This window comes from Benincasa hispida, chromosome 7 (genome assembly GCF_009727055.1).
Source record: "Benincasa hispida cultivar B227 chromosome 7, ASM972705v1, whole genome shotgun sequence".
Taxonomy (NCBI): domain Eukaryota; kingdom Viridiplantae; phylum Streptophyta; class Magnoliopsida; order Cucurbitales; family Cucurbitaceae; genus Benincasa; species Benincasa hispida.
The window spans coordinates 31612342-31627857 of NC_052355.1; the positions used below are offsets into that span (position 1 = coordinate 31612342).

The window sequence follows — 15516 nt, forward strand, 5'->3', positions numbered from 1 at the left end:
TACAAAACAACGAGACTCCGGGAGAATTAGGACACCAATCCCAATAGTTTCAACTACTGGTCCAAAACGTAACATTTATAAAATGAGTTTAATTATGCCTAATTTTTTTCTTTCCACTGAAGCCAATCTTTTCTCTATCAACATTCTTTAATAGATTTTGGTTCATGATCCTCATTTTCAAATAAAATATCAAGAGAAATATTATATGCAAAAAATGTTGTCAATAACTACATCAGTTCGATTTCATCTTTTTCCTATCATGACATAGTTTATTGAAATCTCACTATTATCTTTGGGTATTTCATCTTCCTCACTAGTCATGTCAACCATGGGTATTTAAATCCTCAACCGAGTCTTTTTTACTATTATTTATTTTTCATTTTCAAGGATTTTTATCTTTAGAACCCATTAGTCTACCACTTTTCTTGCGTGTTCCAGATTCATTAGTGACAACTTGCTATGTTGGGATATCAATTTTCAATGGGACATTTGCAGCTGGTATATTTGACTTAGTTACTTTCTTTGCATCTATAAATGCATCTTGTAATTGATTTGCTATATTTTACAAATGAATTATTTCCTAAACTTCCAGTTCACATTGATTTATACGGAGATCTAAGTGAGACAATAACAATGCATTCCATGTAATTTCTTTTTCTAACTTCTTAATTCCTTCTCCTAATGTTGGAAAATTTGTTTCATTAAAATGACAATCAACAAATTTAGCAGCAAATACATCACCCATCAGGGGTTCAAGATATTTAATAATTGATGAAGAATCATATCCAACATATATTTCTAACCTTCTTTGAGTACTCATCTAGTCCATTGTGATGGAGCAATTGAAACATATACTACACATCTAAAAATTCTCAGATGAGAAATATTTGGTTTATGGTCATAGGCTAATTGTAATGGTAAATACTTATGATCAGCTATTGGCCTAATGCATACAAGTCACACTGCATACAAAATAGCATGTCTTCATATAGATGTAAGGAGCTTAGCTCTCATAAGTAATGGTCTTGCAATTAATTGCGAACGTTTTATAAATGATTCTGCTAAACCATTTTGTATATGAACGTGAGATATAAGATGTTCAACACTTATCCCAATTGACATACAATAATTATCAAAAGCTTGGGATATAAATTCACCAGCATTATCAAGATGAGTGGTCTTAATTGTATAATCAGAAAATTGTGTTCTTAACTTAATTATTTAAGCAAGTAATCTTGCAAATTCAAGATTTCGACTTGATAATAAGCACTGTGTGACCATCTACTGAATGCATCTATTAATATCATAAAATATCTAAATGGTCCACTTTGTGGGTTAATAGGTCCACATATATCACCATGAATTCGTTCTAAAAATGCAAGTAATTCAGTTCTCACTTTATCTGGTGATGGTCTAATTATTAATTTGTCTTAGGAGCAAGTATCACATGATAATTTCATTAGATTGAAGAATTTTCTAGCTCTTCAATGGATGTCCATTTGAATTCTCAACAATTCTTCTCACCATTATAGAACCTGGATGACCCAATCTATCATGCCAAATAACAAATACATCTGAATTCATGAATTCCAAGTTCATTGTTGCATATGTTTCAATTACTTGTATATGAATATAATACAATCCAGAAGATAAAGAAGACAACTTTTCCAATATATGTTTTTCATTTGAGACAGTAGAGATGATATATGAATATTCCACATTATTCTTACTATTAGTCTCAATATGCTAATCATTGCAATATATATCTTTAAAACTTAGAATATTTCTCTTTGATTGACTAGAGAATAATGCATTGTTATTGTAAATTCTCCCTTTAGGAAAAATAATATTTACTTTTCCAAAACCTTCAATCAAGTTTGCAAAACCTAATATTGTATTTACTTTTGCATTCAACATTGTCATCTTGGAAAAGTATTTTTTATTTGTAAGTATTTTGTGTAGTTGCATTGCTTGCTAGACATAGATCTTTTTTGCTCATTTTTTAATTACCAAACATTTGAAAATGATCTATGTTTCTTCACTAAAAAAAAATAATTACAATAAGAAAAACAACACTTAGAATATACAAAAGTTAACATTTACTAAAGTAAAAAACATGAAGATAGATAAAAGAAAACAACAACATTAAGTTTGGATGTTCTCAAAGTCAAAAGAAACACTCGATGTTTCATTAACTGTGCCAATCTTCTCTTTAGGAGATTTAAAGAAGTCTCCCACATCCAAATTTGTCATTGAGATGGGTCAAATATGCCATTATTTTAGTATGCAAAATTTGCTTCCACATTTTTCCCTTTTGGAGGCTTGGTAGAGATCAACTAAGTGTTTTGACGTATGGTAAGTACATGACACAATGCCTAGTCATTTCGCATCAGAAGCATTTATTTTCAACACTATTTGAGCTTTTATCTTGTGGAGCTTTTCCTTTGTGATCATCATTTTGTGTGGTTCTTTTGAAATTTGAATGATTAGAACAACCACCACGAAAATAATAATTATTGCTTCCTCTGCCACGATCACAACCTCGACCTCGACCGCGATTATTAACATTCACAACATTCACTTCATGGAATGTTGTTGTTCCAGTTGGTTGAGATTCGTGGTTCTTCATTAATAACTCGTTATTTTGTTCGGCCGCAAGAAGACATGAAATTAGTTCAAAATATTATTTAAAACATTTCTCTCAATATTGATGTTGCAGAAGCATATTCGAGACATAAAATGTAGAAAATGTCTTCTCTAACATATCAGCATCGATAATTTTTTCTCCGCATAACAACAATTGTAAACTGATTTTAAATAATGCAGAATTATAATCATTTAGTTAAAATCTTGTAGCCTTAAATGCATCCACTCATAACGAGTTTTAGGGAGAGAACTATTTTTTATGATCATACCTTTCTTGTAAGATACTCCATTTTTAATCTCTCGTGGAGATGATGACGAAGGAAAATAATAGTTTTTGCTTTGTCCTGACTAGATGTCGTATTTCATTCTTTAATTGTTTCTTCCAAGTTCATAGCATCAAGATGGGTTCATCGAGCACCCATGGCAAATAATTATTGTCTTAATGTCAAGGGTTGCGAATTCTAATTTCGTAAGGTTTGTCATGGCGACACTATCACAAAATATTGTTTTCATATTAGAAATTTAATATGTACTAAATATGCAAAATTTTAATTTATTAATTATAATAAAGAGAAAAAAACCGACCTACCTTTAGCAAGGGAAGCAACGAGAGCTCATGCTAATAATGTGTTTGAAATTGATGAGCACAATAGAAACACAAATATGGATAAAATATAATATAATAATAAGCTAAAATTATAAAAATAACTAAAACTATAAAAATTGGACAATAAGACTAATTGGAATTTTGAAGTGGATTTACTCACCAATGTATGTGTTTTTTCAAGATCCACCAAATGTCACTATTTATAAGTAAAGTGGCAAGTAAGATGTGGGCTTACATGGATAATTGGACAACTAAGCATTGGCATGAATAACTATAAGACACATGAACAATATGAAGATTGACATATGACTTTTAAGACACTAAGCATTGGACATTATTATTATAATATTTATAATAAAAACTTGTTTTTACAAATAGTTTCACAAGTGCGCAATAATTTCTTTTTAAAAAAGCATGGGTTGTTATTTCATTACCGATTGTTTGTAGTCGATTTGGTAAGCAATCTGAAAAATAGAATTTTGAAAACGAATGATTCGAAGAAAACAATATTCTATTTCATGTTTTTATATATTTGTTTAGTAGCAAATTCAGAAATAAAATTTCAATTTAATAATTTTTCAAAATATATTTAGTTACGCACTACATACTAGGTTGAATATAAACCAGAACTATTTTCAAATATAGAAAAATGAACAAAAATATTTATAAATAATAGCAAAATATCCCAGTTTATCTATGATAGACTGTGATAGACTACTATCTTGTCTATCATGATACAAATAGACACAGATAGATAGACACAGATAGTAGTCTATTGTTATCTATCACAGATAGACTGTGATATTTTGCTATTACTTATAAATATTTTTAGCAGTTTTTTCATTTAAAAAAAATTCCTATAAACCATTATTAATTAATTTATAAACTTGGTTTATGCTAAAACTTTTGTATAATTATTATTTTGTAATATCATATAACATATGATATATAACGTATTATATATTTTAGTTTAACAAAAATAATAGAATTTATAACATGAAATAATATATTTGTTATTTTTTTTATTATTTTTAATATAATTTGCATTTTAAAATATTGAATTCAAAATCTAGATACAAAGTATAAAAAGGGAAAAAATCAACTATATAGCAGTAATTACATTCTCATTTAGAGAAATAGAAAATCACGGAATTCTTTTGAAATATAGCAAATTGCATGATACACATGTGAGTCGGTTTTTCATCAATCCTATAATGTAATTAATTCTACATCTTTCTTAATTACACTGTAATTATTTATCAAATTTATAATGACTCTACTGATTTCCTTTAAGATTTTCACCGGAAACTAAGTGCATTTTCTATGCGAAAAATCTAGCACAAATTTCGTGATTTAATTTGAAAATAATTGAAATTTGTATCTCAACAATCTTCTATCTTTAAAAATATTTTTAATTTTTTAAAATCCTTTCCTAAACTAACTTTTCATATTTATATTATATTTTCTCTCGATTCTAACTAAATCATTCGTCTTTTAAATTGTTTTGATGATTATCTTATTTTGAATTTTCAAATATCATATTATATTAGATTTCCTAATTGACTTTTTATATTTATATTAGATTTTTTGTTAATCAAAACTAAATCATATGGTTTTTAAATTGTTTTTATGATCATCTTTATTATAATTTTGATTTAAACGTGAAATATTAGAAAACCTCTCATTTTTATTAATAGTCTTATTTTAAAATTTAGAATCATATTATTTTTTGTTTTAAAGATTTCGTTGGGAATAATAGCCGAACATAAATTTCATTAAATTTTATAGCAAATACCCTCTCACTCACGTGTTCCCACTTTTTTTTATCCTAAAATGTCCGGATTTCTAATTACACTATAACTAATTTTGCGATTTTTTAGCATGAATCTTGATTTTCTCCTAAACTATCTCCCTACACTCTTTGAATTTTAAAAATCGAATATAATTTTTTTCAATCATATTTGATTTTATCTTCAATTTCAAATTTTATTTTATCTAATTGTTCAATTTTCATCTTTTTTTTTATTGATCTTATTTTTTGTTCTCAATCGACGAAAAAACTACTTTGGAGACTTGACTTAATTGATCAAATCTAGTGATGAATAGATGAAATGCTTGACTTAATTGGCCATCAACCAAGAGTTCAAGTCGCAAACTCTTCTTTCCAAAGTGATTCCTATCGAGTCAGGGTAAGCCAAGCATGTACTGCATTGGTATTAACCAGTTTGCCTTGGAGGTCTTAAACCCACCTCGACAGATTTGATCAAGGAAGAAAGCATCATTGAATATTATTTGTTTCTCTTCTGCTCATGAGACCTCCACAATTGATATGAACACCACATCATAATTGGTTAGTAATTTTAATTGACCATTTTTAATTGAGATTTTCATACTCCAGTCTAAATCGGCTTTTTTCTTCATGAATACAATTATTTAAAAGTCTTTATCAGTCAACCTTCATTTTCTAAACTAGTATTTTAGGTCTAGAACAAGAAAAAGTATTGTTATAGAATTTTTAATTGCAGTGTATTTGTTTTTGAATTTAGTGTATTTGTTGGACATAGTTTGAAGACTAATCATTGTATTAGTAGGTCACGTAAATATCTCATCAAAAGTATCACCATCTAAATTAGAGTGTAACTAACTTTTTTCTTTGCAAGTTTCTTTGCATGTTTCTTTTATCATAGATCTTTATTTTCTCCTAAAATATCTCCCATTTTTTAAATCACAAAATCATATTGTTATTTTTCTTTTCAAATATCAAAACCAAACCAATTTTTTTAAAATATCATTTTATTTATTTGTTATATATATGCGAGTTAATTTAAAAAAAAAAAAAACAAAACTTAAGTTATTTTAACCTAACGTTGCATGCCTTTCCCCTATGGCTCCCTTCAAGTAATAGAGTGATGAGTGAAGACAAACTAATCACATTTAAAATAATAGAGTGAAGGAAATTATAGATGCGATGATAGATTCAGAGACTGTGATTCTACTAACAACAGCACCATTGCTAGGAGTTGAAGTTGGCGACGGAGCCTATGTTGGAGGAGTTGAGACAAAAGAAGATGGGATTGGAGTGATTGGTGGTGGTTCCGAAGGAGTTATAAATGAAATTGATAGAGAATGAGTCAAAGATGAAGTTAGTGGTGAAGTTTTGATGGTATGAGAGGGAGCCACACCCGACGGGGATGAAGACAGAATTGAAATTGAAGGTGTCGCCACTATTGGTGGAGAAGCCATTTTGGAGAGGAAAATAGCAACGACTTGGTTGGAGAAGAGATCAATGCGAAGCCTGGCCAAGAGAGACACCAATAGTTTTTAGATGCTTGTTTTAATTATAGTGTAATTACGAATATTTCTTAATAAATCAATTGCAATCTCATTTGTATGGTTGAGTAGTTTAGACTTTTTAATTCGATTTGCTATTTTTACGAATGAAATATTGATTTGCTATTTTTACAAATGAAAAGTTAAATATCTTCATTTCTCTTATTAGCCCTACAAAAAAATTGATTTGAAAACATAAAATGGAACTTGAATTGCCTACCAAACAGACCTTTAGATAACTCGGCCTATCAAAACATAACCTTTTCTAAAGATCCTTCTTCATTATTTATTGTTATTCACAAATTTAAATCCTTTTTTAACCACATTCATTTTAGTTGAATATATTTTCCCCTCGAGTTATTAAATTAGATCCCATTTCGATATCCTTTCGATAAACAAAACAAATATTTTCAAATATTTTAGCCATTAGCACAATGATAAAAATGTAAATTTCCAAACTGTAGACACATGGAAGAGTAAATTTCCTAACTGGATGAGAACAAATTCCATTTATATATAATCGGCCTAGTCCCACCCATAAATCACAGATACTAGGATACGTCTAAAGATCATTATTTTTTAAAATATTTTTTTTAATATATATATTTCTGAAAAACGAGGATATTAATACATTGAAGAAACATTTTCTTTTTCTTTTAAAAAAATATAGGATATAGATAAATTTAGCATACAAATTAATAACAATAGTACAAAATAGAATACAAACACTGAAATACAATACAAAAAAAGCAACATCTAAGATGTTGAAGTACAATAGTTAATAAAATACAATAGAAAAGTGACTCATATTGTAAAGAAGAAGAAAAAGAAGATTAGAGGGAAAAGTATAAAGATAAACGAATAACTTCTTCATTGAATTGTTGAAGATATCCAAATGGTTTATATTTTGGTTTTGGTGAACTTTGTGGGGATGCAAATGCGAAGATGGAGATTAGATGATTCTAGTTTAGGGTTTGATCCGTTATTTTTTTTCCCTTTTAGTATTGGACTTTGTTCGCACGAGATTTCAAGAGAAATTTATTTGTGGAACTTGAACTATGTATTTGTATTAATTTTCTGAAAAGTGAGTACAATCTCTAATACAATTTTGATGCTCTTAAAATAAACTATAGTCATTAAGCTGGTTGATATTCTTGAATGATCGGCCTTTGGGCTCGTTGATTTTCTTTAATGATCGACCTTTGGGCTTGATGATCTCTTAGACGACCGATCTTCTTGGAGGATGGTGTTGAGGTTGAGGTTGATTTAATGCGATGTAGTTCGATCTCTAGTATTTGATCCTCTGATTCTCTCTCGGTTGGATGAATGTGCTTGAGTCTCAGTGCAGTCTTTTAGGAGTGCAACTTCAGAGTCTTAGGAGTCTTTGCTCCTCTATTTATAGAGCTCCCTACTTCATGAGCTTGGGTCTGGCCTTAATTGGCCCATGGGCTTGACCTTTGAGCCTAATTTAATTGGATTTGAGCCTAATTTATTGGATTTGAACTTGATCTTTAGGCCCAATTAACCGAGCTTAGGCCTATTTTGGTGTTTTAGGCCCATATTAAGCCCATATTTGGACGTAACTTGACCAACGCCCAAATTATAACATCAAATTGGTTGAAATTAATTTTACCCAATCGACGTCTGCAACAAAAACACAGAATTAGTCCTCAATTTCAATTTGAGACAGATTCAACCCTTAATTGGTCACAAATTTGATGATTTCGAAATTCCACATGGCAGTCCGTGTTTGACAATGAGCTTTTCAAGTAGGCCGTCTAACTTTAGATTGAAAAAGATTAGATAAGTCGTTTGTTTTTTTTCTTTAAAAGAAATACACGTAGAAATAGATAAGTCAAATACAAATGATATCAATTCTTTACCTCACATGAAATATCTATGCTTCATAGATCCCCACTTTCGATATTATATTCAAAATAAGCAATTTGGTCAGAAAACTTAAAATAAGAATAATAAGAATAAATGCGCCAACAAAGCAACGCTGACCACAAATATCCAAAAACCAACCTGTGGTAAAGGAGATGGAGACATTATTTATTATTACATTTATATCAAAGTGATTTGTCTAAGTTTGTAGACTTAGAAATTATTTCAGGCTAGAAAATTGGGACCCATTCCTAGTATTCACTACTACTACAATTGGAAACGAATGATGTGTCTTGTATGTTTTTCGACAATGGCACAAGGTTTTCCTAGCAACCCACCAATATCATTTGCATTAGTCTTCAACTTCTCACATCAAAAGACACAAAACAGAAGCATAGGTGCTGCATAACTTACATTGTGTTTCCTTTTTTGAAGTACATAGGATTCAATGTGATCCTCTCAGCACCTGATTGTCGGGTTTTGGTTTTGCCATTCATGGACATCAGTTTCTTTTCAACATAGCTTCAGATAGAGAGAAGAAATGGAACCCAAGAGGAGTTAAAAGAAAGATTTGATTGATCCTATTAAGAAGCCAAAAGTCAATAACATATGCTAGGCAAAGGCCTTTTCAGCAAATTGTTTACAAGATCAAATTTGAATTACGTGGTGTTACAGCTCTGTACAACTTTGTTAAGACTTGCTATAAAACGACTTGGATTTTCAAGCGTCTCCTGCAAACACAGCAACAAATGTCGAAAAATCAATCAGAACTCAGCTTTTTATGGAGTCAGAATGCTAACAAAATAGGATTATCTATTTCAATGTCAACTACTGCAAGTGTTTTGTAGAGGCCCCTTTGTTGGTTTGTTCTTGTTTTTTATTGCCCACTTTTGTAATGTCGATAGACAAACATGACAATACAGAGCCCACACAGATTGTGTCCAATTCAACGGCCAAAGGTTGGACTCTATTTGATTTTTTTGAGAATTAAACTTGTTTTTCTTACATTCTCTTTAACTATAGTCATTTCATCTTTTGAAATGAAAATATTTGAATTCTTAGTCAAATTCCAGAAACAAAACAATTTTTTAACAACTTTTAGCTTTCAAAACTTGGAATAAATTGAGAAGACACTTTTTATAAGCTTAAATTTCAAAACCCAAAAAGTTAGAAAATGAAGCCTTAGATTTTTGTTTCTTCACAGTGAGTTCGAGTTGGAAAAAAGAGGTAAAAAGCTCAAGTTCAAATTTTCAAGTTTGCAACTCCCACTATATATGCGCGCACACACACATATAAAGCAAAAAAAATGGATATAAAGAACAGCGCAGGAGGTCCCTTCATTCAAGTGCATGGCCCGACCCAATAGAAGGTCTTCCTTTTTTACATGTGAGCACCCGAATTAGCTTAGGCACACCTCAACTAATCTCACAGGACAATCCATCTAACTCTATAACATTTGGCCGTCAAAAGAAACTCGGAAGATATTACATCATAAGAAATTCATTCCCTCTAAGTCCTTTATACTCATGCCCCCAATTGAAAGCCATAAAAAATAGAGAAAGCAGTACAAAAAGTAAAAGTGAAAACAAAGCTAGGATTGCAGCAGCAGAGAATCAATATAGTCAAACAATGTCCAGCAGGCTTACCTCACTAAATTTCGTAAGGGGAGTTCATCTTTGATGACTAAGTTGCATGGCTCGCTAAGCCAGCTCAACAATCGAATGATCTTGGTTACCAAATCAAGGAAATGTCTATTAGCAGCGGGGCTACAACAGGCTCAATCGTGCAAGAAATTCCTCTGTTTCTTCACCTTCTTTAACAATCTGCTTTCACAAGAAGTTTATAGGGAAGATCAGGACATACATCACATAATGGAGAAAAATCACAAAGTACAAAGGCGAAATCTATAACATGAAGAAAATTAAACTACGAAGAACAGCCCATTGTCACTACTATATTTAGAGGTTGCTTAGAACAACTCCAGAGCATTTCTAATTTCATGAAGAATATATTTTAAAGGATTAGAGACAAAACTAGTGGGTGAACTGGGAAGAAACATAACAAATGAATAAAATTATAGCAGTAGGCAATCCTTACAGGTATTTCCATTATGAGTCTCATTCCATACTGTTTTTTTAATAGGGTTCAATTGGTTAAGGTAACTCCACGTTAGAAAAAATAAATACTATTTCCAGAAAATAAATAATAACCTTAAGTTGGGAAAAGTTCAATTGAGCAGGAATCAATACACATGCACAACACCCATAAAATTTTGGTATTTGAAGATTTAGAGCAATAAAACAATATTGTTTTTCCTTCTTCCTAGATTAACAGCAGAAATTCAAACAAGAATCACTAATCCAAGCATCACAGTAAAACAAGAGAATAAGGTCCGAAGTACCTTAATTTCTGTATTTTCTGGCAGACCTATTTCCGTAAGTACATATTGACCAACTTTAACCCAGTCTATCTTTTCTAAATCAACCAAGTCTTTATCCCTCTTTACATGAACCTGAGATAAATCATGGTCAAAAGAACTTCCTACCCAAATATACAGCATCATGTCATCCTTCTTGCCTAAATACCTACTTGGAGAGAGAATCACTACAGCAGCTTTAGAATTGAGGTAACTTGTGTCAAAAGCTACAATCTTTTCCAACTCCGGCCAACAGTATACCATAGGTTGGACAAACTCACCATCTTGCTTTCCATTTGAGACAGTGGATACCATGCTTTCTTCAAAAAGTTTGGGATAGCTTTTCCATGAACCAGCAGATTGTCCAGCAACTTTAGTTTCCTGATGGCACGAGGCCACACTACCTATCCTCATGTCCATTCCATTTTCAATATTCTTGAAATTCTGAGTGGAACTTGTTTGTTCATTTTCAATCCTATCCATAGGCTCTGAGCCATTTTTCATATTAATTGATACATTAAGAGGGCAAGAAGTCTTGTTTTTCCTCTTAAAATCTTCTTGAGTGGCGAGAAACCTTGAGGCACTATTTGTTGCTTTGATTTTACTAGGCATTGTAGGCAATGTAAGAGATTTCGCAGTACCTCGGCGTTCTGCAAGAGAAGGAGAGAACTTTTTGGATGTGAATGAGAATGAGCGAGAACTTGATTCCAAAGGGACTGCATCACGAGTTTCTGGACCATTGGGCATACATTCTAAGGAACTATTGGATGAGATAAGAGACATGTTAGAGAAACTAGACAGTGATGAAGAAACAGGAACTGAAGGTGAAGAAGCAGATGGAGAATCTAAAGAAGATTCTGAAAAATACTTGGAACTTGAACTTGAACTAGAACTTGAATCAGAAGAGAGAGAGTCCGGTGACAGAAAAATAGGAGAAGAAGATGCTGAAGGTGATGAAGATTTTGCAGAAAAATGCACCATCATCAGCGAGTCTGAATAGACCCTAGAAAGGGTTATTCGAGGAGCTGATACAAACTCTTTCATATTTCCCGAGGCAAACTTACGCCTAAGCATACTCCAACTGCTTTCTCTGACAGGAAGATGGGTTTCATGCTCGTTTTCAGATGAAGGAAACGGAGGAACGAAACCACCAGTAATAGCCTTCTGAAAAATTTCAAAATCCACATCATAGGAACCAACTTTCCTCTCCCCTGGACAGGGTTTAACTTTTAATTCCCCAAGATTAATTTTACTGTTAGATTTATCCATTAAAGGTAACAGGTTTGCAAAAGAATCCCAAAAGTTTGTTGGTTCTTCCCCTTCCTTAATTACATATATAGGCCCTTGCACTCTCTCATATCGAACAATCTGCACAACAGCTCCCCTCGCATCTCTTTCCATGATTGCTTCACAGTTTTTACCGATCCAAACAAATATGGCAGAGGGTATATGAATGATAAATGCACCTCTAGAATCCAGAGCAGACGGGGAAGGATCATTTAACATTTTGGGGACCAAATGCAAAGGATCATATGGTGAGTGTGGAGCAATTCTGTACATCCTCAACAGTGAACTTGGGCTAAGAGGGAAAGCATGGACCCTCTTTTGGCACTGCAATAACTGGCAAGCAAAACCCATATTCGGGTCGGCAATACCTCTTGCTGCCTTCACATATTGAAATGCATCATCAAAACTCTGCCCTTCTCTCCACATAAGATAGGCAATCACCAAGGACGTCGACCGTGATACTCCCTGGCAACAATGAACAAAAACCCTTCCATTTTGTTCCCTAACATCTTCAAAGTAGTCAAAAACATCATAAAGAATACTAGTAATATCTTCCGATGGGCTATCCTGCAACCACAAAGTTCTGTACACAAAATCATCTTTGAAGTACTCCGGGCAAACGAAACCTACACAATTCAACACATGAGTTATTCTATTTTGTTTAAGTATATCCCTGTCCCGAGCAACTGCATCACCACCAAGATATACATGTTCCGCCACTTTTGAACACTCTTTGTCAAAGAAGGCAATCTTATCCCTCTTCACCAGCCCACAATTCTTATCTGGGTTTCTCTGAATTGTGGACAAATCAAGTTTCAACCTCTCGCTGTTTCCTCTGCCACTTGGAGTAGGAGGTTGCAGCCACTCACCGATATCATCGGACCCCGCCTTTGGCCATTCATCTAAGCTTCGCCGAGCAATCGACAAAGGCTGTAAAGGAGGCAAACACGACCTTGCTTTGCAATGCTGCTGTGATCTTGGAGTTAATGGAGCAGGAAAAATTCGGCTTGGTCCATTACTATCACCAAGATTCCCATTGGGGTCTCCACCTTCTCTGTTCACTTCAGGATGGTGAAGTGAGGAACGTGATGCAGACCATGAGGCCGAGCGCCAGAACATTTTCCGACCGCCAGAGAGCTGCACCGCCGCCGCCCCAGAAGTACCAGAATCCTCCTCAGAGCCCACCATGCCCGCCCAAAATCCGCAGACGATAAACTCAAAGAAGCCCAATAGGTATAGAAACCCTAATTTTACCTTTTTTATCTCACCCGAACAGAAGAATGAACATATTGGGCTGAAAATGATATAAAAGAGATATCAAACAGTCAGACCCATATCAGATCAACATCAATAACATCAACCAAAGGGCAGTAAGAAATAGAAGTAGACGAAATCAGTTAGTCGAAGTAATTTAAGAAATGCCCACGGTTCATATCAGAATACCCAGATGAAATAAAGAAAAACCCAGAAACCAAATTGCAAGCAAGGATTAAAGAACAACAAAGAAATAACAAATCATAAACTCTGACTATATATAACTCCTGGAAAATCTAAAAATCAGAACGACGACTTTGAAAAAGGGAAAGCAAATTAAAGTGGTTGATTTCTAGGGTTTGCAATGAAATCAAAAGGGAGGGGAGAAGGGATGAACAGTTGAGATTTGAAACTTACATAATCAGATGAAAGAGGAGAAGCGGTGGAGTGGAGTGAGTGAGTAGTGAGAGCAGAGAAGTTTTCAGTGTAATCTGAGAGTGAATTAGAGAGAGAGTGGTTGTGGAGGGGAAAGAGGGGCACTGCTTGTCTATTTTAGAGAGAGAAAATAGAGAGAGAAAGTAAAGTATTAAACCAGATTTCAATGTCTTGGCCCTTTGGGTTGGATAATGTGAGTGAAATTGGTGGACTTTTTTTTTTTTTTTTTTTTTTGGCAAATTAGTATGTTTTTCAAATTTTTCATATTGCTGCTTAAATTTTAAAAAAGAAATACCTAATCACCTTTAACTTTAATATTATGTTATTGACCTATTTGATATGTTTTTAGATTTATCAACTCATTCGACACATGATTAAAAAATTAATGTCTTATTATCGAAAAATTTTAATTTTATATCTAATAAATTCGTAAAATTTTAAAATTATTTAACATGGTAAAATGTTATTAGACATAAAATTGAAAGTATGATAACTTACTTGATAATTTTATTGTACGGATTTCTATTAAACATAAGATTAAAGATTTAGGTATTTGTTAAATATATTTTACATGAAAATTTAAGGACTAAATTTGTAATTTAATCATATTAGGTATGATTTATCCCATTCAGGACATGTTTGATTATTTTTGCCTTTTTTTTATATTTATATTTTCTATTTTAGGTTCTCAATTTTGTAAAGAAAACAAAAACTATGTTCTTAAATTTAAAGAGTAGAAAGTATTTTATGTATGTTTGGAGCGCTAAGTTGAGATAGAATATCTAAAGTTCAATATCTGTGGAGTTCATATATTTATGTTTGGGGTGCATAATTATGTTTATATGTTTGGGTATTTAGTGTATTTTTTTATCTCTAATATACTTTTGATGACTATTTTTGTTTTGAAACTTTTTTATTCAATAATTTTATCTATTTTTGTTTGAATAAAATATGGATTGTAATTTTTGTCTTTTAATTTTCAAAGTTTTTCTTTCTTTCTTTTTTTTTGGTAATAAACAACAATTAACCCATTATATTTCTTGCAGAAATATGACTAAATAAAATGAGAAACCAAAGAGAAATCTGACCTTTTTATTTCTAACTTTTCTCCATAAATTTCATTTATCATCTTTTTCTTCTTGGGTTACTTTGTATTTTTACTATATCGTAAATTTTTTTTAATTGAATCTTCTTCGTTATTTTTTTTTTTTTGTTATATGTTACATATTTTCAACTATATACATACTTTTTGTCTAAATATTCTTAATATTCATTTTATTTGTAAATTTAATTAAATAAAAATATATTTTACAACTTTTTACGTATAAATATTGCACTTAATGTAGACAAAATAATATTATTTATATAATCAACAACCCTAAAACATACTTTAACGGTCATCAGTCTTATGATAGTTGGAAGTGGTTGTCGAAGATGATTTTCATTTATAGTCGGTGGTGGTTGTCAAAGCCTAAAGTTGATCACATGGAGGTGGTATTGGAGTTGTTCATTAGAGTTTGTCATCGAAGGTAGTTTTATAAGCCCAGAGTTGGTCGCGCAAAGGTGGTCGTCGAAGTAAATCATCGAAGTTTGTAATCGAAGGTGGTTGTTAGAGCCGAAGTTGGTCACATAAAGGTGGTATTAGAGTTGGTTG

The 15516-nt window shown here is 32.0% G+C and overlaps 1 protein-coding gene across 5 annotated transcripts; it reads right to left on the reverse strand.

The window, feature by feature from the left end:
• Positions 1-8617: 8617 nt before the first annotated feature.
• On the reverse strand, positions 8618-14034 carry LOC120081365 (protein-tyrosine-phosphatase MKP1). Of its 5 annotated transcripts, XM_039036168.1 has the most exons (6): positions 13845-14034; positions 10872-13467; positions 10117-10293; positions 9134-9201; positions 8885-8992; positions 8618-8796 (listed from the first exon to the last, which is right to left on the reverse strand). In XM_039036168.1, the coding sequence occupies exons 2-3, from the start codon at positions 13359-13361 to the stop codon at positions 10237-10239; spliced, it is 2547 nt and encodes an 848-aa protein (XP_038892096.1). In that variant the 5' UTR covers positions 13362-13467; positions 13845-14034; the 3' UTR covers positions 8618-8796; positions 8885-8992; positions 9134-9201; positions 10117-10236. The 5 variants fall into 5 exon arrangements, with proteins under 5 accessions (XP_038892096.1, XP_038892095.1, XP_038892094.1 ...); XM_039036167.1 differs by having other exon boundaries at positions 8618-8992; XM_039036166.1 differs by having other exon boundaries at positions 8618-9051.
• Between the last annotated feature and the right edge of the window lie 1482 nt (positions 14035-15516).

Bases quoted from the DNA above. Each gene is read 5' to 3' on its own strand.
- LOC120081365 (XM_039036168.1), bottom strand. From the start codon at position 13,361: ATGGTGGGCTCTGAGGAGGATTCTGGTACTTCTGGGGCGGCGGCGGTG. The intron at 10,294-10,871 runs GTACTTCGGACC...TTGTGAAAGCAG, and splicing joins CAGAAAATACAGAAATTAAG to ATTGTTAAAGAAGGTGAAGA.